A 24556-nucleotide genomic window follows, 5' to 3' on the forward strand; every position below is an offset into this window, starting at 1 on the left:
CAAAAGATGTTAAAACCCATTAATGCAAAGCCACCAAATTAAATAGATTCTCTCATCGCTATACCCATTACTGGTCCTGCCTGCACTCTATAAACAAACAGGTTTTCAAAAATGACAAATCCCTTGGCTGTTTTGTCCAGATTAAAAGAGAAATCTCTCCAGGGTGACATTTTTTCCCCCCACATTAGAACATTTGTAATATTCATGTACTACCCATTGCTCTTACATACACATAAAATCAGCAGAGTTCTGTATAAATACAAGCAGCATAGTAAAAGACGTGCAAATTTCACACCGGCTATGAAGCTCAACACAGAGAACATGGAGCTTTATCATCACTGTGGGTAGGAAAACACCCTAACCCTAACCCTAACCCATCATTTTTAGGCTTTGGTTTCTTATTTTATATTGAAGAGTCATAAAAGCATCTGAAGGGCTATGTTTGTATAATTAATAACAGTTACATTTAGACTTAACATTTGTGGTTAACAAAATTAGGGCAAGTTATCATAACAAGATAGTTAAAGAACAAAATGGTGCCTTATGGTTGGTGTTGGCAGCTGAATGCTGACCTTTGCCTAGCCGTGCTTAACGTAATCTTCAGGTTTAGAGGCGGGCCGACTGATCTGATGAACAGGAGCGATGGCACTGTTGTTGTTGTTAAGAGTGCACGTTTTTTTGTTGTGCCGCTCTTTGGGGTGTGAAAAACTGGAATGGAAATGGAACCAACAGCAATCACTTTGCTTGGCACATGCCCACACCCCCCAAAAACACTTTGTCATCTCCATGGAAACAGCTTAGGAGGAGGCAGGATTTAAACTGTCAGAGGAAATTAGTGGATGATATGTGTACACTAACTGTAAATATGGAGTATCCCTATTGTTTTTATTTTAGTGGTTTTTGTCATGTCTTATAAAAAGGAAGTGCATCATGCGGACAGGCTGCATATTTCCTGTTTCTAGGCTGCATACAGAACCAATCCCAGTCAAAATACCCACGTTTAAAGATACTTTATTGTGGCTGCCCTAAAAATTTTTTTTTTTTTTTAAATCTCTGTTTGGCTTCTTGAGCTACAGCAGAGCTTGAGGGTGCAATTTATAGTGATACTGTAACGGGCTGGAGCAGTAGTGACAGGATGACAAGCAGGTTTCAAGGAGAGATGTAAAGAAGCTGGAGTTAAATACGTCAAACTACACAGTAATGCAGTAAACTGACCCAGTGGAATTGCAGTTCAGGGTTAGGTGATTCAACAAGGCTGTCGGGGGCTGCAGCTTCAAGAAGCTGTTTGGACGCAGATTACATTACAGTTCATAATTAGCAGAAAGCGCATCTCAGTGGGATGCAAAGTGAAGGATTAAAGGTTTAAAGCCAGTAAATACCAGTCACCAAACCTCAAGCTTAAAGCATTAGTGTTACACAATTACATACAGATTTGGGCTGTGCGAATTTGGCTTGTGCATCTTCCACAACACAACACCTCCTCCCACTTGTTTTGTTAGGTTGCTTTGAGTTAGCTACTTTTATCCCAGCAACCATAGCAACCGCATCAGGTAAACATAAACGCAAAACCATCCAGGTGGAAATCAGTGTAGCCTAAAAACAGTCGACAGTATTCTTTCAAACTGAGGGATAAGTACTGCCCATACATATCTCAAATTATTACAGTTTCCCTATAACGTTATAAGGACGCTATTTAAAATGTAAAAGCTGGGGTAACACAGATATGCATATGTGCTGTCGGTGTGTGGAATTATGAGGTGCAGTCTGATGTATATTATTGCTTACGTTATAAATAACTACTCATGGGTCTTAATCTGGAAACACCTGTCCAGTCACAGAAACAGTGGACTCTTTTCCTGAAGTCACAGAGTCTGCAGCAGAAATGTGGAGACAGTGCGTACAGCATGTTGCAATATTCCTCCAGAGAGCTGAGCAGGACTGCAACGAGATTCGAGGGAGTGACGGATTTTCTGTGGCAGCTTTCCAGCAGCTTGGAGGATAAAGAATAGTTCTGCAGGCAACAGAGAGAGCGTACAGTCTTACCCACCAGTGAAATATCTCTGCAGCACACTGGGAAGCAAGAGCTTACCAAAAACTAACAATAGGGGTTGCAGTTAAGGGCACACCCTCTGCGCAACCGTTACTACTAACACAGAGAGCAGACACATGGCTTGAGGTTTTGAATGTTGAGCATTTCGAGCAAAGGGAAGTATTGAAAGCATTTACGATCGGATATGAAACTCCAAAATCAGAGTTATTTTAACCTGCATCATCAAAATCTAGGCTTGACCAACTGGGCCAGCACTAACTTCAGATCGCCTCTATTGCTTCCAGTGCCGGATACCCAGTTCACCCCATTACTCACCACTTGAATGAGAGGAAGCCCCTGTGAAGATGTAGCTTGAGGCATTTCCTCCAGCGCACTCCACCAGCTGCCCCAGTTCTGTCCCCAGACTTCCTCCCGTCCATCACTCGGTGCACTAACCCTCATCTCGCATGTACACTGAAAGGGACCATAATTGCTTACAGACTGATAACATTAGCAGCACTCTAGCGCTAGATAAAGGACTGCTAGCCCAGATGGTTCTTTGGACTGGCAATGCTTGTTCACTTTTATACTTGTGAAAAGACTGCACCTCATATTTCAAGTATCCTTTCAGGTAGGAAGACAAACAGCTTAAGTAAAATTGAAATGAATTGCCCTAAATGTGATTCTTCTATGGTCCTAACCCTAACCCTAATGCTAAGGTAGGTGTATGTGTGTTGGAATGAAGCACTGATTTAAATCTTAAGCTGAATATTTGAATTCTCCCAGCTGGCCCATTGCTAACCACTACTCCACACTGCTGCCTGGTATGTGGCATGATACAGTACAGAAGTGTGGTGCACTGTATCATACCACTACAACCGAAAGGGAAATAATAATTTCAAAAACTTGTTAGGCTATCAACGGGAAAATCCTTAACGCTTTACTTTCGTTCGTTGGTTGCATTATAAACTCAGCTGGTGGTGATGTCATATAGAAACAGAATACTCTCTAGGACACAGGGGAATAAAAGTGATTTAATGTTCATAATTCCATTTGCATGCAATCACAGTATTTATAATGTCCTTTTCTTGTAATTTAATTTGAGTCCCATTGTCTCACTTGAAAAGAAAATAACTAATAGAATTCCGCCCAGTACATTACTCTTGCCATCTGGGAACCTGATATCATATGAAGCTAATCAGGGATGTGTCTGCCCTATACTTGGATGGGAGACTATCATGCACAGCTGTGATGTTAATGGGGAGGCACCAGTGAAGTTATAAGCTTCTGAACATCTCTGATTTGGAGGAAACTGGAGCTGAAGAAAATCAGGACATTCTTTTTTTTTTTTTTTTAAAACAACCCTCGGACCATTCCTTTCACTGTGTATAACAGAGCGGATGTGAACTGACGACCCCGCGCACAGCGAGTGAGCATCTTGGACTCATCTGCATTCATGGTTTTACAGCTTTAACCTCATCTCACCGACAGAGGACAGGACAGAATCCGTAACGGCAGTGTATCATACAGCACTGCCCGTTACAAGTGTCTTTTACTGAGAAATAATACATCTATGTATAAATTAGATTAGTTTAGTGGTTGAGTGGATTTATCTTTCCTAGACCTGTATACGTGGCTGCACAGCTGAAGGAGTTAAATGGCCAGAGTATTTCAGTATAACCGAGAGTGCTTGTAAAGAAGACGCTGCATCACAGCAAAGTATTTAAACTGAAGAAATGTACTCTAACTGAACAACCCTCTGGAGAAAGCAGTCTGAGGACTGTACCTTACAAGTTTATCAAAACAGGAGACCGATTCTTTTAGATGGGGGCCTTTGAATGAACTGCCTCTGGTGCACTTAATTTTAGCACTGTAGCACAGCAGACTGTAGTGTGAATTTCCCACATGCCAGCGTTAATTTGGCTTCAGAGGTGACAGGCTGGTGACCTGGGAACAACAGCAATCTGCAGTCACTCGGACCAATTTAGCCCTGTCCGATGAATTTATCTGATCCAATAAAGCAAAAACAGACGGCGAAAACACATACCAAAGAAAAGCGTCTGTTTATAAACCCCCTTGTGATTATATTGTTCTGTGCACAGCTTACAGGGGGATTTCGTGAAAGATTATGGATGCCGCACAGACTCCAACACAACCTTACAGTCAATAATCTAATACACAATTCTGTCACTGGCACGTCACTGTTAGTGATGATATTTTAACAGGATTGATCAGATGATGTTGATCACATGTATAAGGCATGCATTCATTGATGAATTAACACTTCTCACAATCCACGACTGCAGTGCTTGTTGTTTTAATGGAATTAAAATTCTAGGTTTTTGGTTTTAATATCTTAATGTTACAGAACTAGCAACCAGCACCTTAGAAGGACAGTTAATCTAAATGGCTCAAACACGTGCCCAAGTCACCTGTTACTAATTCCCTTTGCACTGCAAACAAAATTGTGGCATTAATAAATCTGGTCTCAAGTTTTAGCTACAGTGGGACCAGTTTACAGCGTGGGAAATGAGCACTGGAGAAACAAACAGGGGGAAGGGAACACAGGCGGTAACCATACTGCAGCCAGTGTGTATCTGTGTCTGAGGGAGTCTATAACTATGGATGGCTTTAATTATTCAGCACAAAGCAGCCCACGTGAGCTCAGCCGATGCAGTGCAGAACCAGAGAAGTGGCACTGGCAGCTCTTCAGCACGTCTTCATCAAAGTCCAGCACCCAGCCAAATCCTCCCAATATCATCCATCTAACAGAAAGCTGTTTACCCACAAAACAAAGTCAGACGGGCACGTCGCCAGTGCCATGCTTCTTTATACGGTATGAGACACTGCTAAAGTATTTTTTCATAGTATTACAGTTGAATAAAACAGAAAATAAAAACTCCCTCTGCTTGAGATCACCCACAATGCACTGCGTTGCTTCAGTTGATTGCCGTTTTTCTGCTGTGTCTTAGTGGGGACTTTTATACTGACTAGTGATTATACAGATACGTTATTAAGAAATAAAAGTTTTCGTAATGCTGCAATGTGAGGGTGGGTCCTTTCTCCGACGTTGAAAAAGTGAGGGGGGTGGCATGTCCCCTGTGCCCCCCATGTAAATGACACCTATTGGTGTTTTCAGCTTGCAGAGAATACAGAACAGAGGAAGAAGTAAATTTCAGCAAATAAGGTTTCTTCAGTGATTTTGTATTTTGTATTTTTCAGCTGTGGAGATAAGAACAGCAACACAGCATGTCTTCTGTGGCACAGTATTAGTCCCAAACCACTTCCACTGTGCTGATAAACAAAACCGTTAAAAACACAATGTGCTGTTCCGTTAGAGTTACAGTTACAGCTCCTTTTCTACTGCAGCTCAATGCCAAGAGCTCTTTAGTTTCTTAGCTCACTATTTCAGGTTAAATCTAAGGTCACCCAAGCTTGTGAGGTCAAACAGTTTTATCTGGAAGTACATAAAGCAAATGCAAAACATAACAGAAACAATGCTTTATATAATGCACACGTGAAAATACCATTTGAAATAAATTAGTTTAATTTCCTAGAATGTTTCAACTGTAAAATGAAAAGGGGCGGTCAATGTTTCAACTTTAACGCACTTGGAAAATTGAAAACCACTCAGTTTACCAACAATACGCAGCCCTTTACTAAACTTTCAAATAAATTGCTATTCAGTTGTGTACGTCTACACGTCTACAACACTACTGTGTTATTAGAATAGACTATGACTAGACTATGACTAGACAATGAACATGATAACCTTGTGTAACAGGGCAGTGTTGTGTGATACACTGCCGCTACCGATTCCTAGTCGGTGAGATGAGATAAGGTTAAAGATCTAAAACCACAAATGCAGACAAGTCAGGCTCTTTGGCACTGTGGTTAAGATGGTTCGCGCCCAGCCACCATCCTCTTACATTGGTGCCGTGACCCAGATCTCATAGATTGGCCGGAGGAGTTTAAAGGTGGAAGACAGGGATGGAAATAAGACTGTTGCATAGCAGTTTCACCCACTCCAGGTTTTATTACAAGCTTAGATTAGACCCAGTGTATAGGTGTGTGTCTTATTAAACTCATATTAAAACCAGGACTGGGTCAAACTGCTATGCATTGGGAGTCTTATTTCCATCCTTGGAAGAGTTTGACAGGCAGTGTTGTGTGATACACTGCCATTACGGATTAAACTCTAAACTATTAACTACCCTAATTTGAAGTGACGTACCCATCCAAATCCATGTCAGAGTTAATTACACATGCCACTCAATGAAAGTGAACAGTGGTGCTATAATAAAAAGACAGAAAATTGATCTTAAAACTAGCTAGCAGGTGTAACGACTGCAGTGAAGAATAGGGCTGGCTATAGGGGATTAGTACTTGGCAGCGCGATCAATGAATCAGTATTGGTTTTGGAACTACTTGCTGAAACAGATTGTTTTGCAGTTACATTTTCCAGCCGATCGATGCTTTTTGACATTCGGTGCTCACTCTGTTTTAAGAAAGCATTGTCACTTTAAATCTAGTGTAACCCAGTTTCACCCATCCCAGGTTTTACTACAAGCTTGATTAGCCACAGTGTATAGGTGACAAGCTCTGGTGTGTCCTATTAAACTCATAGTAAAGCAGGAAAGGATCAAACTGCCATGTACATATATATATATATATAAAACCATAACAGGGGTGTGTTAATTCCCTTGGTAGCGTTGCCATGTGTTTTATCAGAGCTAGCTGTAAGAGGTAATGAAATGAATACCAGCTACCACTCTATTTTTGCTGTTCACAGAATTGCTACCCTTGAAGGACCTCACTGAAAATAGATTCTTGGGAGTCTGTATCACGGAAGAGTTTATTTGTTACAAGTGACGCAGGCTATTCCAAGAAACATGTTTGTACAAAGAAATACCAGTACAGTAAACACATTCCCTTCCTGCATACCTCTATTACGATACAATATATCACGTAAAGAAAGTATCACGATTAACTGATACACGATTAAAAGTTACAACCCTACACCCGACCCCAGATGGTTTCCTGCGGGACCCTATTAGCTGTAACACAGGACTTAAACACACTTAAAGTCAAAGAAAATATACAGGTTCTTGTGTAAAAAGATGTTATTGTTTTTTACCGTTTCAGTCCTGAATTCTTTTGTCCAAGCTGAAGAAAGTGAAATTAAGTTGCATATTTTGAAAAATAACTCCTGTATTAAGTGCACGTAAAATATTTTTTTACATATATTTCTACACTACCTCAGACAGGGACCAAGGAGTCCTGTGAGGTTCCAACGTTAATTCCCTATGGCACGTGTCAACACACGCCGGCACTAAGATAAGGCGTGAGCTTGAGGTCCTGCCAGGACTGAAGAGGTTAAATTAAAACTTCCACAAGAAAAACTCCAGACTTTGCAATGCGGTTGCTGAAAAAAAAAAAAGGATGGGAAAAAAATTGCTGTGTTCCACCTGTCTGGTTTCATTGTATACTTCAATCCAATGGTGGCTTTACCTAAATCCCTACTTGCTTTTGCTCGAACCGTATTGAACCGACAGGATGAGACGAATTAAACCCTCAGTTAATTAGATGGCGAGGGCTCCAAACTTCAAGCTGACTAATGCAAGTAACACTTTCCAGAGGTAGAACACAAAGCCTAAGAAATTCATTCAAATAAAGCAGAAGGGAGGATAAGACTCTCACTGAGGATCATGATTACGAATGCTTGTTTATGATCATCCGAAACAACTGGATTTAGATTCGGGGATTGTCGTGGCCAATGAAGACGAGCAGGTCTCTGTCATACCTCACACACCACGCACAGTTCCGGCATGGGTGCATTATCGTCTTGCTATCACCATCAAGACACAAGTGCAGAATTGCTGGGTTAACTTGACCTGCACCGATGCTAAAGTAAACAACTGGGAATTCATCCAGCCTTCCAGATTACCAGGGTATACCAGGGGAACATGTGCAGAGTCGAGATGCTAAAAGGAAGCTTACTGAGTAAGGAGCTTTCACAATCTCAGCTGCATTCCTTGGCAGGGGCTAGTTTTTTTTTCTGTGTTTCAAGGTGAATACAAGACATCCCCATTTCAACCCAGCCCTGCTCAAACTTAATAAGATCTAAACGAAACCGGCGCCTGTAACAAGATTTTAAACGGGCAGCAGGGCAAATCCCATTTCTTAATTTCTAGGTTGTTCTGTGAGTGCTGATCTAATACAAGTCTGCTTAAGACTGCACAATGCAAATTACAGAGCTTCTCTCTGCAAATGTGTTTTTCCGACACATGTACCAGATATAAATCTGTGTAATACAATCTGAAATAAACACTGCTGAATTGCATGAGAAAGGATCCAGTCAGCTAGAACAGAATAGATATGACACTGTGTAAATTGTATATATGAATAAAACTAGACAGCACTGTACCCTTGCCTGAGGCCAATAATATCAAGGTCTGTATCTCTAAATGAGCTAAACTGGACTCCAAACCAGCTTGTATCTTTACAGTAACTTCGAACCCCACAGCAGACAAAAAGAAAGGTATTATTACATAGAAAGGTTTAGGGTATTTGTTTTAGTAATGGATAATGTAGCGTTTACAATTGCTTTACAAGTGTTCATAGTATTGTGTAGGGCAAAATCAGATACAAAGTTGACATAACTCATTTACTGATTGATTTACGATCAACAATACTAGATAGATAAATGTATAAATCGGTTTCACAGATGCTGAAATGTTTACAGCTAACTGCAAGACATTTCTCCTTGTTGACTCCTGCCGTTGCAGCAGTTCATGCCTGGGGATTTCTGTTCAAGGTTTTTTATGCTATATAATACTGTGTGTTGTATTATAGGCCACTTAAGTGTTTCTTGACAACTTTCCTGGAAGGCCTTGAACTGGGAACACCCATTCTGTGGCATTAACTGCTCACAGATGTTGGTGTGCACAATCAGTATCTCTTCTCATTTCATGCAGATATATATAGATATGTATATCTGTTATCCCATTTCAAAACCCTCAATCAGCACGTCCCCACGCATTTTAAATTCGGATCGGTATTCCGCAAACAGGGAATTCTAGCGGAACGGCGTATTCCAGATCAGGCAGACAATAAGCCCAAAACATATTTCCATATGCCGCATATTTCCATAATATGAAATAAATAACCCCACACTGTATAGGCACTACAGTACGATATTATTATTATTATTATTTATTTATTTGCAGACACCCTTATCCAGGGCGACTTACAATTGTTACAAGATATCGCATTATTTTTATATACAATTACCCAATTTTACAGTTGGGTTTTTACTGGAGCAATCTAGGTAAAGTACCTTGCTCAAGGATACAGCAGCAATGTCCCCCACCTGGGATTAAACCCACGACCCTCCAGTCAAGAGTCCAGAGCCCTAACCAGTACTCCACACTGCTGCCCTTAAAAAATCTATACCTCACATGCATATTTCTGGGGTACTGAGAGTGTATTTCTCGTAAGCCCTATGCTGTGTCAGGCCCGCCAGCGAAGCAAGTTGTGCAGTCCCATATACTTGAGCCTTTCCTTGAGAGGCTTGCGAAGGACAGCCCTCTGATTGTGCAGTGGACCTGAATGCCAGTCAAGGCTCCATATGGGAGATATATTATTATTATTATTTGTTTATTTAGCAGACACCTTTATCCAAGGCGACTTACAGAGACTAGGGTGTGTGAACTATGCATCAGCTGCAGAGTCACTTACAACAACATCTCACCCAAAAGATAGAGCACAAGGAGGTGAAGTGACTTGCTCAGGGTCACACAATGAGTCAGTAGCTGAGCCGGGATTTGAACCGGGAACCTCCTGGTTACAAGCCTGTTTCTCTAACCACTGAACCACCAAAGCTGAGTTTTTAACAAGAGGACTCATTAGTGCTCTTCTTTGATGACACAACTGAAAATAGCTCAAAAGGGTCATGAGTCAGTGTAGGCTGGGTTGGGAGGTTCTTTCCTCTTATTACGAAAAAAAATATAAACTGGGCCAGAGGTCACTGTTTCACTATGACTCTTTACTGGAACAGGAGTGAGAGCAGACGTCATCACCACGTTCGAGAGGGGAATTCAAACAAAGGATGCGCGATCACATAAACAGCATGGGCCCCCGTCTTACTCCGGCACCTCACAGCTGTTCATTGGTGCTGTTATACCAGTCAATTTCTTATTGTCTTGAAGGACAAATTGTAGCAAACATGGAAAATGGGCCTAATATTCATGTACAAATGGGGTTTACAGTACATTTACAACTGCAGTACTAATAGGCCATATGACCTTCAGAGTGCCTTTTACATATACAGTCCCAGATATGTACTGTACTAGAAAAAAAAGGTAATTTAGAAAGTTCTTTTAAAACACAAACACACACATACGATGTTTACTTGATAAATCAACTGGTTTGCAATATGCAAGAGTCATTCAGACTCATTCTTGAATGCAAGCAGATAGATGCTACTCTCTGCAACCTGAGTTTTATCAAGTGGCACTCCAGTGCGGCCGGGACCCCACTCTGGAGGACTGTGGACCACAACTGAAATAGAAAATACTCTCCCGTGAACTCTAATACATTTAGAGAGGGTTCTCCAGATATCTGATCAGATTTGGAGCCAGACCTGCGCTTATGACAAGTCTCACTGTGTACTGTTCCGGTCCTGTGGAACTCTGTCTGTGGAATCTCCAGGAATTCTATCGAGTTCTATGGAATGTGGTTCAGCTAAGGAAGTCTGATTGAGACGGAACAATAATTACATTTGCTGTAATGAAAGTGATAGGAGTAGTGAGGAATGTATTCCTCCGGATTTTTATTCCACCCCTACCTAATCCCTTACAAATCCCTCTTTTAGTATAAAAGGATAAAACAGTAGGTATAAGTTCTCAATGAACCTGGAGTTAAATCAATGTAGTACAGATGCTCAGAGGTATTGTAATGATCCCTCATATGTATATTCCAAGTAAGTGAAGCGCATGGCAGTTATCACAAACTCATCAAAAGCAAATACAATTGGATTGCATTTCAGAGCTGGTGCTAAATACAGGATGGTGAACTCTTACTGTACTGTGCATATAAGTGACTATCTGCGGCTTGTGTAACCAATTCTGAGGACGGGGTAACGAAATGTGATCCAGTGGTTAAAGAAAAGGGCTTGTAACCAGGGTTCAAGTCCCACCTCAGCCACTGACTCATTGTGTGACCCTGAGCAAGTCACTTCACCTCCTTGTGCTCTGTCTTTTGGGTGAGACGTAGTTGTAAGTGACTCTGCAGCTGATGCATAGTTCACACACCCTAGTCTATGTAAGTCGCCTTGGATAAAGGCGTCTGCTAAATAAACAAAATAAACCGAGGCCCCTTCGGAAAGCCACATGTCTGGGCTCCTTACTCAGTGAATATTTCTCTCCACAACGTTACTCTGGTGGAAAACCTACAGAATAAAATAGCTAGTATCACATCCTGGCAGATCTGTGGCGCATCAGTCAAACTGCGGTGGCGATTCCATCCAAGTTACCTAGCAAAGACCGAATCACGCTTTAATATTTAATGGTCTGTTCCGTCACAGGATAGTGCTGCTTTTATCCTCTAATCCAGTTTCAAGATTTCTTATCTAATAATCTAATTGACCACAGTCCAAGAACAATCAGCTCTTCTGGGCTGTACCTGACATTTGGTTTCCTGTGTTCTGTGGTTGCTCTTTTAGTCACTGTTCAGTGAAGATATCGACTTGCATCCATAATTTCAAACAGTCACAACATTACAAGAGACTAAGTCAAGCAGACACAAGGTTCATCTGGCAAACTTCATCAGAGTTGTATAGGCTACGGTTTAGACCATGAAAAAGACTCTTAGTTCTTAGTTTTCATGTCTTACTCTCAGGAAGTCTGTTACACTTGCACTTCTGAGCTCTGCAGTGTCTTCTGGGTCAAAGCATGTTACTGGCTGAAAACATGTCAATCAAAAGAAGCAGCAGCTGGTTGGTTAATTACAGGAATCAAGCCATTGAAGGGGTGGGGATTATATCACCTTCCAGGTGAAATGACCCAGGAAGAGCAAGACTATCATTATAAAAAAAAGTGTGATTTGAGACCTATATAACCAAATGAAGTTCACAACAGGTACAATTTATATATAAAAAATGTTTTGTTATGACTGTAAGTGAACACATCCCCCAAGAACATTATTTAGTGGTCTAGCTTCATCCAGATAAAAAAAAAACCAACGACATGAAACGTTCCTGGAAACATGATAAGAAACAGCAGGCCTGTTGGACGGAATGCCATCGTTGAAAACGAAAAAACAAGAGGCCCCCTGTGAATTCTCCTGTAGCAATTAGAACATTCACTGGTTGCTTTTCTTGTCCAACATGAATTATGGATTTTAGCCCGGGGTCAATGAATTGAAGCTACAGTACAAAAAAATATTTATGCATGGAGCGTTGAAAGACAAGTCAGAGGGGGTGATGCCGTTATTTCAAATCGATTTCAAATACACTGTAAAATACAGACACTGTATAGTAGCTATCATTTAATATTAACCACATGCACTTAGCACACAATTCTGTGATGTTATTAACAAGTTTTCAGCATACCCTTTTTTGTAAATACATGTATTACACAACATTAATAAAGTGATGCCACAGTATTTTGAAGTGCGTCTTGGTACTTGGGAGGTATTCAAATTTGTGGTCTTTGCCGCAGTTGCAATAATTAACAACCTGCTGGTGCAATGCAAGAATGAAACGCTGTGCTAACTCAACAGGAGAAAATGTGGCAAACAAGCCTGCAACGCTCCAGCAATGAAAAAGCAAATTCAGTATTATGCATATTAATAAACATGGCAAACCAGGGTAAACTGTGGTAAATGCGTAGTATAACCATGGGAAAAGCATCGGACAAATGCCGTGCAAAAATACTGTGGTAAACTTTTTTAAGGATAGTTTCAAACAAGGCAAAACATCTTGGACATATAGAATGTACTTTATATGTCACTATTAAAGACTGAAGTCTCTTTTAAAAATATCTGCTTAACCTGCATTAATGTAAAAAAAAAAAGAAGATTCTTAGCTCAATAAAATTCTTAGCTCCATTCCTTCAGGCAGGAGACACCTACTTGTTTCTCAAATCGCACATGAACTGCATTTGGAGGGCTGAGACTGCAGCACTGAATATTCAGCATTCATCTCTGCTGGATGCAGGTCAGTGTCCTGGACAGAGAGAGTCAGTGCTCAGGTCTACATTAAAGCGACTGGGACAGATGAAAATGACCAACCCTTCCTGAATACTGAGTGCTTTCACGAATTTGCAGTACAGTGAGATTGTGGAATCAATAATGGATGGAATACGAATTGATCATGGTGCTATTATCGTGGGAGACAAAATATGTATGGCTGCATTTTAAAAAGCTTGATCCTTCAAGATAGGAAGAACTACTAATAAGGGGGAAAGTCACAATACCTGGAGTTCAAACATGATTTAAGGTATTGTTTAGCAAATAATAGATTAGTGATCTCAATTAAACTGTTCAAAGTGCAGTATACCGTGTAATACTTGTATTGTAAGCATGTCAAAATAGGCATACTGTATTAGTGACTGTCTACGTGAACTTATCACTTTAATAGGCCACACATGCAATTGATTTATAATAGTAAGAGAAAAAGGAACACATAGCCACAAATGGTAAAATGCATCAGACTTTTTAGAAGTTGTTTAAGATGCCTAATTATAGCACAAAGTGATCTAACATTTCCACACAGGGATTACTGATCAAAAATTGAAATTCTCACCCCCTGAGGTTTTCATGCAGGTAGGTATAAAAAGGATATAAATGACCAATTGAGGTGTTCTCATAAATCTGCAGTCTACTGTACCTAGTTATCACAATTGGATGAGCAGTTTGCCAGTCCTTGAATGTGATAATTTAGTACTAGTTAGATTTCTAGGAGATATTTGTAAACCGCATGGATCATGGCATCATTCGAACAACATCACAAATCCGATCATACGGGAAACAATAGATTACAAATCTGATGAGCAAGAAACACCAAATGCATGGATTTGAGATGGGCAGTTCGATTTGAACATGGTTTTAAGATCCTCATGTCCCTACTGGCCTAGCTGTTCATAAGATGCAAGGAATCAGGACATAAGCTTGTTTCGGATGCTGTTTATATAATAGAGACCATGTAACTATGCTAGTTTGAAAAAAACAAGTAAAGAACACACTTGAGTAGCCATGTCGAGAGGAATATACATGCCTGCACGTTTATAGAATATCGTAATAGGTGCTGTGTGATGCAATCGGCTTGCATTTTACAACAACCTATAATGTACAATACAATACGAATAATTAAACAGAACAGCTAATCCTACCGTGACGTGATTTCAATCTGATATGAGTAGTCTGTTACAAACAATCTGAGGAAGACATTTCAGAAAGCTGTATCACATCATTAGCAAGGTCAGCTACAGTATTGCGCTATTTATATATTCACCATTGGTGACACTAATTGTTCATTGTTTATACACAATCAACATTGTTTTAATGGTCGGTAATCAGCTGAGACATGCTTGAACTTGTTACCTGTACACTGTGGCTAACCAAGCTTGTATTAAAACCTGGAATGGGGGAAACTGCTATGCAACAGGAGTCTTATTTCCATCCCAGTTTATTACTAATTAACAACTTTATTACATACAGCGGTCCAGATAAGCTGTGTACCTGCTGTTTTTACGCATTCAAAAATCTGAAATATGCACTAAATTTAAATTTAATGCGTAAAAATATGCATAGCAATTTTGCTTCACAGCTTGTCCGCCTCCCCTAAAACTTCCACTAACAACTACATCTCCTAGAATACAATGTCTTCAGTTACTAGGAATCTGTACACAAGAAAAAACAACCCAGCAACCGTTATCCAATCTCTGGCTAGCCCTGTTGTCTTTGCAGCCAATCACAGTAAGAATAAGAAAAAAGCTACACAGGTTGAAGCGTAAACACACCAATCCAGCTACAAATCCACCTGGAACCATCGTCAGAGGCAACCGCTAAAAAAAGGTGCCTATAATATTAAACAAACTGTTTTATAACTTATTAATGCATTTCCTTATTTTATTTATCTGTAGGCTTTATATTAAAGTTTTAAAATTTTCACTGAGTTTAAAAATGTAATGTTAAAATATAAGTAACGTAATTAATTTGCAGAGTCAGTGTGATACCTCGAAAAAAAAAAGCGCTGAGCCTGATAAAGAACCTTGTAGAACACACACGTGGCTGTACAGCAGTTCAAAGTAACATTGCAGTTAAAAAGGAAGGTTTTTTTTTAATGCCTATCCCATTACCATTAAAGACTGTACAGTATTTATCGAGATTACTCATGACTTTAAGATAATGTTGCATTTTACCCCCTGGAAATACATTTTATTCTCTCAGTGTTAAAATTAGACGGTAAGTTACTCCCAGACCCAAAACCTTATCTGGAGCGCTGATTACATATATACAATATTATTTCAATCCCTGAGACTTGTTTCAGAAATCTACTTAAAGGAACTATCTTCACATACAGCAATTGGAGTATTATAAGTATAATTACAGATTTATGGTTCATACGTGTTTGCACAATTTCCCACTGTGAATGTTCCAGATTAAATACCTTTTGCAATGCCTTTCGTTTTGATTCAGAAATCCAACTACATGAAACCATTTTGAATTTGTAAATAAATCACACATCACAATTAATAAAAATGCTCCGCTAAAAACTGTGTTGTGGTTTATTTCAACCTCTACGGAAAATATTCCAGTTGGAAAAGAAAATTCTAGTTTATCATCATCGCCAACTGTTTGTTAAAGCAGAAACGTCCAATCAATTTAGATTTCCAATCACTGACCCAACAAACTAATGCTAAACATAGACATGTTTAGACTTACTGCACTGGACAGTCTCTGAATAGCCACTAGAAATCCGAAGCACTATCAATATCTGTCCAAATTGCTACAGAAAATGCCCATGTGCAGTAGATGATGATTATTACATACTGTACAATCCTTATCCGAAATCATTCATATTGATTATGTAACATTACGGATCAGCGCTGATAGAATTTGCATCCCACGGGGAAGCCTTTCCCCAGAGGGTGTGCACTTCGATACTTCTACATTTATTTACAGGCTTTCAGCTCATGCATCCCCCCCTTTGCAAACCGCAGTACCTAGGCACCCCATTGAGCAGAGACAATATAGAACAGCTTTTATCTTTGGTCTGTGTAAACAGCTGAAGCCGATCTCCAGAGCTTTTTGCTCCACAAAATTCTGTAACTGTTACATCTAGATTCACACTCATCAGCACTCATTTTGGACTACTTAAATTTTACCTGAAGGTAAGGTAGTGCTTATCAAGATCTGTAAAACCAATGGTTATAAGAATTAATTTATAGCTAATCCGCTGTCTCCTGAAAGTGTATTATTCCTAATTATTCCAAATACAATGTTATAAATAAACTGCCCATCTCTGGAACTTCTGATTGCTGTTTTTTTTTTTTTTTTAAGCATGCTTCTCATTTAAATACAATGTTTTTAAACTATTACTGTTTTCACATTAAACTAACAAAAAACAACAACCTCTGATTGCTGCACAACCACTGCACCTTTCCTTTCCCATTTGTGGCCACGTTTCACTATTTGTTCTAACCCTGTGTATTGCTATTATTACCCATCATTTCTATCATTTTGCAGGCTTTTAACTTAGGACAGCAACCTGTATGAAAAATATTATTCTGGAACTATACTGTAATAGGATTGTCGATTGTTTAAAGTAAGAAGGGCTGTCTGGGGCCGTTGCAAAAGGTCAAAGTAAAACACGTGAAGTGATTAGGCACCAAAAAGCAGCAGCATTTCATCAGTGCGTCACACAACACTGCACGTTACACCAACAAGAGGAAAGGACATACATTCATAATACTCGCCATTTGCATATCCTGTGAAATATCAGTATTAACAAACAAAAAAAATGTACACTTTTTTAAAGCTATCTTGAGCATGCCTTTGAAGAAAGCAGTTTGAAAAAGCCACGCTGCAAGACTGAGTAGTGATGCCGTGTTTAAATACGGCTAAAGCGTGTATGAACTAACACCTTATTATAGCAAGCACGTTTAAAGCCTTTGTTGCCGCCACTTCCCCTACACGTGTTAACACAGTACATAACACTGATGCAACCCAAAATGATCCACCTGTAAACTCTTTCAGTCTCCTATTCAAAATCCACATTTCATTAACACACACAGACCCATAAAGGATGCAATCCTTACTGATTATTATTATTATTATTATTATTATTATTATTATTATTATTATATATAGGGCCTACCTGTCCTGCACACTGCACACCACACCAGCAGCGCTGCCTATGCTGAATAAGAAACATGATGTCTAAAGGACTAAATTAAAAGCATTCTCTGTACAGAATGTAAACCACATCGCTTGCTGTTCTATTTCTATGTTTGTCACTCTGTATTGTACGAAGCCTCCTCCATATGCTCAACTAACTTCCTTTTTTTTTTGTTTTAAGTGGCAGGTGCTTTTAGTGAAGTCACACTCATTGCTTTAAAACACATTAGAATGCACTCTGTGTAGAGCCTTCATTTCATATCTTGTTGTGCTAGGTTTTCACGTTCGAATATTTTTTCAGAATTTAAAACGGATATTCTTTCATGTTGAATTAGCTGGGAAACCACATTGTAACAGCACAAACATCTCTCAGGGGTAACAATAAACCCATAACCCATCAAATTCATGAAAGAAGAGAAACACTGTTAAGCACAGTAGGATGTGTGATATTTCTTTCACGTCTCACTGATGCACTGCTTTCCTTGACAAGCTATCATTTTTTGCAGTCATTTATAAAATCTGTTGATGAACGAACCAACATTTTTGCCACCAAATACATATTATGCAGCGTTTGATCAGATATTTGATGTATCTTTCCACTGCGTGAAAATAATAACTAAATAATAAAAACAATCTGGCTCTATTTGCTGTTTGAGTCAATAAATTAACAGATATCCATTAGTAACAGTTGTGCAGCATGTCTAACCCCTGTAGATGTGTTCAATCACCCAACAACAACCCAATGCCAGGCTGAGCAAAGTGCATTTCTTTCTCTCTACTGCAAACCAGACATTTACAATTAGAGCAGAATTGTTTGCTGAAATTTCAATTACAATGCTGTTCAATTGCAATTCCAGTTACAATAAGGCTGCAGTAATTGCAATTATTATTACAAATACACAGGAAAATAAGTAACATAAACCGCTGCACACATGGAACTGCGAATGATTACGCTTGGAAAGGTGTGCAATTGAACTGGAATGGATCCGTTAAATGGGATAATTACAATTACGCATGCGTGCCAAGGTTCAACCACAATTACAACATTCAATTACATTGTAATTACAATTAATTACAATTACAATTGTAATTGAGCCCAGGTCCGGTGGAGAGCATTTCGCCCTTTGTTTCCCTCGACTGCAAACACATTCTCAATTGAATTGTTCCCAATCTCTTTCACCCAGAGCTGACACATATGTTTTTGCGTGGGGAAGCTGACAGGTCAAAGCACACCAAGAATCTCATCTTATCATCGTAATGGATTCGGCTAGACTCCTACAAATACCAGCGTGCAGGAGATTAATCTCTTCTATATTTGGGCTCTTGTCACCATGAAAATAGCAGTACAACATAGTATCCCTTTTAAAGAATACGTGCTTATTATTTGGATGACTAAATATAGCATCTACATCTAGGAGTGTCAAACTCAGCTCCTGGAGGGCCGTAGTGTCTTCTGGCTTTTGTTCCACCCCGAGCTCTCAAAGACTTAATTGGTCTAATTATTTGATTAATTGGATAACTTCTCTCCAGGCCTCAAAATGTTTCATAGTGTACCTTGAATCAAGTCCATCAACTGTAAAAGACTTTGAGAATTATGAAATATGTCCAATTGAACAGATAATTAGATCAATTATGTTAAGCTGGAATACAAACCAGAAGACCCTGCAGCCCTCGATAACTGGAGTTTGACAACCCCCCCCCCCCCCCCCCCCCCCCACCACCACCACCACCACCACCGATCTGTGTTACCTGGATATCTAATTTCTTACCAGTTAAATTTTGTATTATGAGGTTCCAGTGTGGTTCTCTTGTTTTTGCTTACTAACAATTTCAACAAAAAAGCTGCTTCTGTAAAGGAGATTCTGGAATAACCTGCCAATGTTAGACCTACCATTCCTCAACAATTAGCCGCTGTTCCTCATTAAACACCTTCCAACCAAGCACCTACTACTGTATCAGTAAAAATGGTCCCAGTTTTGCCCACCGGGACATAAACTGTAGCAGGGAGATGCAGCTTTTAGATAATACAAAATATTGTCAGGGGTGACATCTGTGCAATGCAAACACATTAGTTATCCTACTAACACAAAAGTAAGTGCCACATATTGCAGGTCTTTCTATACTCCATTATAGTCCATTGTGTCAAAAACATTCAGCAGCTCAGGGGGTAACTATAAAGTTACATAACACAGCTGAAGCTTAGCATATACTGTGCAGTAACCACTGAGTAATTAGCCATTTAATTTAATTATTGTTAAAGGTAAAAGGTTTAGCCAAAACATCACTTTAATCCCTAGTAACCATTTTTAAAAGTCTTTCTTTGTCATGGGTACTTTTTCTCTTAAGCACCCTAACACAGATGTAGTTAGTTCAGTTTGCCATTTTAGATTTGCAATTTGAATCAAATGTCGGCAGAATTAAGTGATTTCTGCCAAGTATATTTCTGTTGTCCTGAGTAAAAATGGTGTCTATAAATATAATTTGAGATGTGCCATTTACACAGAACCAAACCTCATTTAAGGGGCACCCCACGTCTTACATATACATCATTCCATCTTAAAATGCAAAAAACACAATTCAAATTTAAAATGTTGTGATTCAAATCACCTTACGAAAATATAACAAAACACATTAGAAACACCTTCACTGCGATATGAAGCAGGCACTGTTATCCAAGTGGGTTATCGTCCGCATGACAGATGTTATGCAATATATAAATGCTGCATCTCCCTGTTGCAAGTCACTTTCACTTTCAGATACCAAGACAGCAAATCAGACTGATTAACATGGGACTGCATATGGTTACTGCTGTAGCAAACGTCTTGGCTGGCCGTCAAGTGGTGTGACACTTGTATTGGGTTTTTTACTCATAATTTATCACGGTTTACTCTGTGTTCCAATAACATGGGACACCCAGGTAGAAAATGAAAGCTGGCCAAGAACACTGTCTATAAGGCCACACACGCAACAAACTTCTAGAACAAGTTAAGGTATCATGTGCAGAGTTCAGTAATTAGGGATTTCAGAGACTGTTTGGGAGATTATCAGATTAGAGGTAGGATGAAAGTCTGAAGCAATATTGTTTTTTTTTCATAATTTATATGCTTGGGTTACACCGTATTTTTACGATGTAGGAACATTTCTGCTGGTTGCTAATGACTTTTCTGCGAGTCGTAGTGACCACCACTGAATACAATTGAATTAGACATACATGGTAACTGTATTATAATAACTATACCGCTGATAAGTGTGCAAGTTTGTTTTCTATTGTAACACAATACAGAAAGAACTGCATCTTTGTAATGCATGGCACGATAGTGTTATTGCAATAGATTTTACGATACTGAATTATGTACCTAATTTTATGTTATGTTCAGCTAACACTAAGTTTGAGTGTTAGTCGCAGTGTATCGCAATAAGAAATGCACGAGCATTGTGTTTTCTGACATATAGTACGCGTAAAGTAAGACAGAAAATGAACCTTCATGATGCTGCTTCGAGGGTTAGCCGGATTCCTGTCCGCAGAATTGTCCCAGCTGCTGCTGCTACTGCTCCCGGAATGGGGGCTCCCATCCTCCTTACACCTTCCGTTGGAGACCAGGGGCTCCGCTCCTCCGGCACACTTCCCGATCGCCGCCGCCGCCGTAACCTCCAGGAAAGCCCGGGTAGTGGAAGGGTGATGCGGCTCTGAGTGCTCAGTGTACCCAGTCAGTTCGGACGCTGAATCTGTCGCCAGTATAAGCAACGGTCCTGTTCCAGGTAAGATCGCCTGTCCCTCCGCCATCATTCAAACATCACAAAACATCTTGTGTTGGAGTATCCAGGAGGTCTGGTTAGAAATGGGAAATAGGATGTTTAAGAAAAGAAAAAAGAACGGATTTCAATCCAGATACACTAAAAAAAAGCGTGCACGGTGTGCGTCTGTGTGAATGCTTGACTGTGCTAAAGTGAAGCTGACCATATGGTCTTGCTTATCCTGGTCTGATCAGCATAGCTGTTCGCTAATAACTATCCGTTAAACTGCTACATAGTATTGTTAATCATCACCCCATCCCCGAACTTCCTGGCTAAAGAAATTACAATCGCGTCTCCCTAGTTCTGTCTGTATAGCTCGTCCCTCGCTCTCGCTCTCACTGGAGAAGCTTTTGACGTTTTTCGTACGGAGCGTTGCTAGCTGCAGTCAGTCTGAGCATTGGGAATTCCTTATTTATACACGTGTTTCCCCAAGCTGCAGCTATTTTTACAGCCCGACTCTACTCTCCAAACCGCAGCTCTGGGTGGACACGGTAGAAAATTAATATAAAACACTTAAGTACAAAATGCATCGAGGTTTAAATATGCACTCACTGCATGGTCTTCAAAAAAGGGGCGATATATAGGACACTATTTTAAAAGAATGTTTGTTATGATAATTCAGAAACTTTTTCAGCCGTTCTAGAGAGAGTTATAATCGTATTCTCGTGTTTCAAAGCACAACAGAATAGTCACAAGAACTGTGACAAATCGTTAATATAACGAACGTTTTATGAATAGGGTCCGTATGTAAAACAGAAATCCAGAGTTTATAAGTAAAATAAGATTCAATAAATCAATCTTTATTTTATATAGCGCCTTTCATAGTGGACCACCATCACAAAGCGCTTAAGAAGAATATATTAAATAAGAATATTACATAGGATATATGTAAAACTTCAACCATTGTGGTATGATTAAATATTTAAAACATAGTGTACTTGGCAAAAATGCTGACAAAGCTTCATAGATATAATTTTGCATACTTACCTATTTAATACATTAGCTATATTTCCGTTTGTAAATGTACTTCACTACCGTATACAGATGGCACTGCTTGTGGGGGCGATATTGATTATTCTAACATAACCACCCACACGCTCCTCAGAGTCGTGTTATGCAATATGGAAGCGCCAGTCCGTTTGATTGTTTGTTTGTTTTTTAAGTTTAGTTTCCATAACTAAAGTTAATTTAGTTATAAGTCTTATAAATCTAGAGGGATGTGCAACGCAGACAGACGAAAAAAAAAAACTTGTACACACAACGTAGCTAAACCCTAGTCTGTGTTCAAACGATATTATGGCAACCAGGGAATGTCATAATGGCTTAATCGGTTACTTGGGTGACATTAGCACCCTCTGGTGGTCGTATCTTCAACATCGTGGTGATATATTATCGTTTTTACTAACGTAATTTACTAAGAACTCTGCAAACAACTCGAACTCTTTTATATCAAATCAAAGTCTTGATTATGTTGTGTACATTTAAACTGCTGAAATATTCCATACTATCACACACCCATATTTCTTATGCTATTAAGACACTACTGAAGTATTCTGATAGCCTAACTAAGCACATACACACACAAATCCATAAACGTACACATTGAGTGTAAAGCACTGGTGACATGCATGCGATGAGCTTGCAATAGAAGTCACTTACCAGTTAAACTACTAAAAGCACAAGTTTGTGTTGGCTTTAATATGAAACTGGCTAAGAACGGCAGTCAATTCTTTACCCCAAGCGTTACACGGACTGTGTCCCTAAACAAAATGTGCAGTATTGTATGCAACACTGTAGGAGTGTGTGTTTTTTTTGTTTTGTTTTTGCAGAATGTAACCCTTAGGGCATTTGTGTCTGTTTTAATCTTCTTCCAGAAGGTAAACTATGTGTTAAACGATTCTTTCTGTGTTTAGTGTAAAAAACTGAACGCGACTGTGCACACCACACCACTTTCACGCAAATCGTCCTTAACTTGAGCATTCCTACTTACAAGCAGGCGTGGGCAGTAGGCCTATTGAAAATACATGTAATTGAAATAGTTATTTTCATTACATTTGTATTTTTGTAATTTGTAATGCAAATACACATGCCTCCCTAAGTATTTTGTAATTTCAAAATACATTGCTGCTGTGCCATTCGGAGCAAAACGGGGATGAGATCAAATCAGATATTTATGCATGTGACTTGTTCTTAATGGTGGAACAAATATGATAAATTACATTAATGACGATGTAAAAGACTGGCGTATAGGATAAATTCAATCGCGAGGGGAAAAAAAGTAACAGATTTGAATAGGCACTTCCCTGCTTTCTTAGCGGAAGTTATTTAGGAATACGCGAGCAAGCAGCAGTAAAATTAACACCCTACCAGTAAAACACACAATATAATCTTCTTTTTAAAAATACATACGAGTCAACGGATTTGTCTTACTGCTGGTACTCCTCTCAAGGAAAGGACACAATATGGTATCATAATGTACTACTCGATAGGAAACTTTGCAAACACATACACAACGGACAGACCCCCGTCCACGACAGATACCGCTTCATTCCACGATCCACCAAAATGTGCTTTGTGTCCAAAGCGTAACAATGAGTATCGCATCGGCGATTCAAAGTGTCAAATTCCACGACCCAAGCATACAGCACATGCAGTTAAAATGTTTCTTGTATCTGCAGATCACGTGTGCAGATATTCGTTCTCCAAGACAAACATTATTCATATCAGTGTAGCGCCCGCCCACGTACCCGATTTAACCACGGCTCGTATACACTAATATAGCTGACTACGCCACCCTTAGTGGATGTTATAATTATATAAGGGAAATTAAATATTAAACCCAATCAAAGATCAAACCCCGACACTGAGCCCCTTCAATTAAATGAAAGACATAGACATATATGCAGTTCAAAATGCTCCAATGGAGCTGTTTATTAAAATACATGTTTAGAAAAAAAATATGAATGTATGTTGTGCGATTCGAGTAAGGTAAACACCAGCAATTCAGAACATTGATTAGATGTTAAGACAACTCGAGACAGTAGTACACAACTGATACTATCCAGTAGTACAAACAAGATACTTGGTTGGTGTAATAGTATGCAAAATATCATGTAGTGTTTAATAATTATTCCCTTAAGACAGCGACAAGGACTATGTAGCATAAGTGCAAGAGTGATATCAGTACTCTAATTTAAATGCACACACTTCAATATGATAGAACAGCAACATCTCAATGCGCAGAGGAGCCACGTGCAGGAAGTGCGCAGCAGTATTGACAGCTCAATAGCTAAATATTCAGACAGACCCAATGATTATCCGAATACAAAG

The 24556-nt window shown here is 39.4% G+C and overlaps 1 protein-coding gene across 5 annotated transcripts in view; it reads right to left on the reverse strand.

The window, feature by feature from the left end:
• Positions 1-22381, reverse strand: part of LOC117433353 (inactive phospholipase C-like protein 2) — a 58168-nt gene extending 35787 nt beyond the window's left edge. For 2 of the 5 annotated variants that reach the window (XM_034055527.3, XM_034055529.3), the window contains exons 1-2: positions 20913-21611; positions 2366-2503 (exon numbers count right to left, since the gene is read on the reverse strand). In XM_034055527.3, the coding sequence (XP_033911418.3) occupies positions 2366-2503; positions 20913-21218 (444 nt within the window). In that variant the 5' untranslated portion in view covers positions 21219-21611. Of the gene's footprint in view, positions 1-2365; positions 2504-20912; positions 21612-22213 lie in introns of those variants that run through there. The other 3 variants (XM_034055528.3, XM_034055530.3, XM_034055531.3) reach the window with 3 other exon arrangements.
• Between the last annotated feature and the right edge of the window lie 2175 nt (positions 22382-24556).

Source organism: Acipenser ruthenus, chromosome 33, assembly GCF_902713425.1.
Source record: "Acipenser ruthenus chromosome 33, fAciRut3.2 maternal haplotype, whole genome shotgun sequence".
NCBI lineage: Eukaryota > Metazoa > Chordata > Actinopteri > Acipenseriformes > Acipenseridae > Acipenser > Acipenser ruthenus.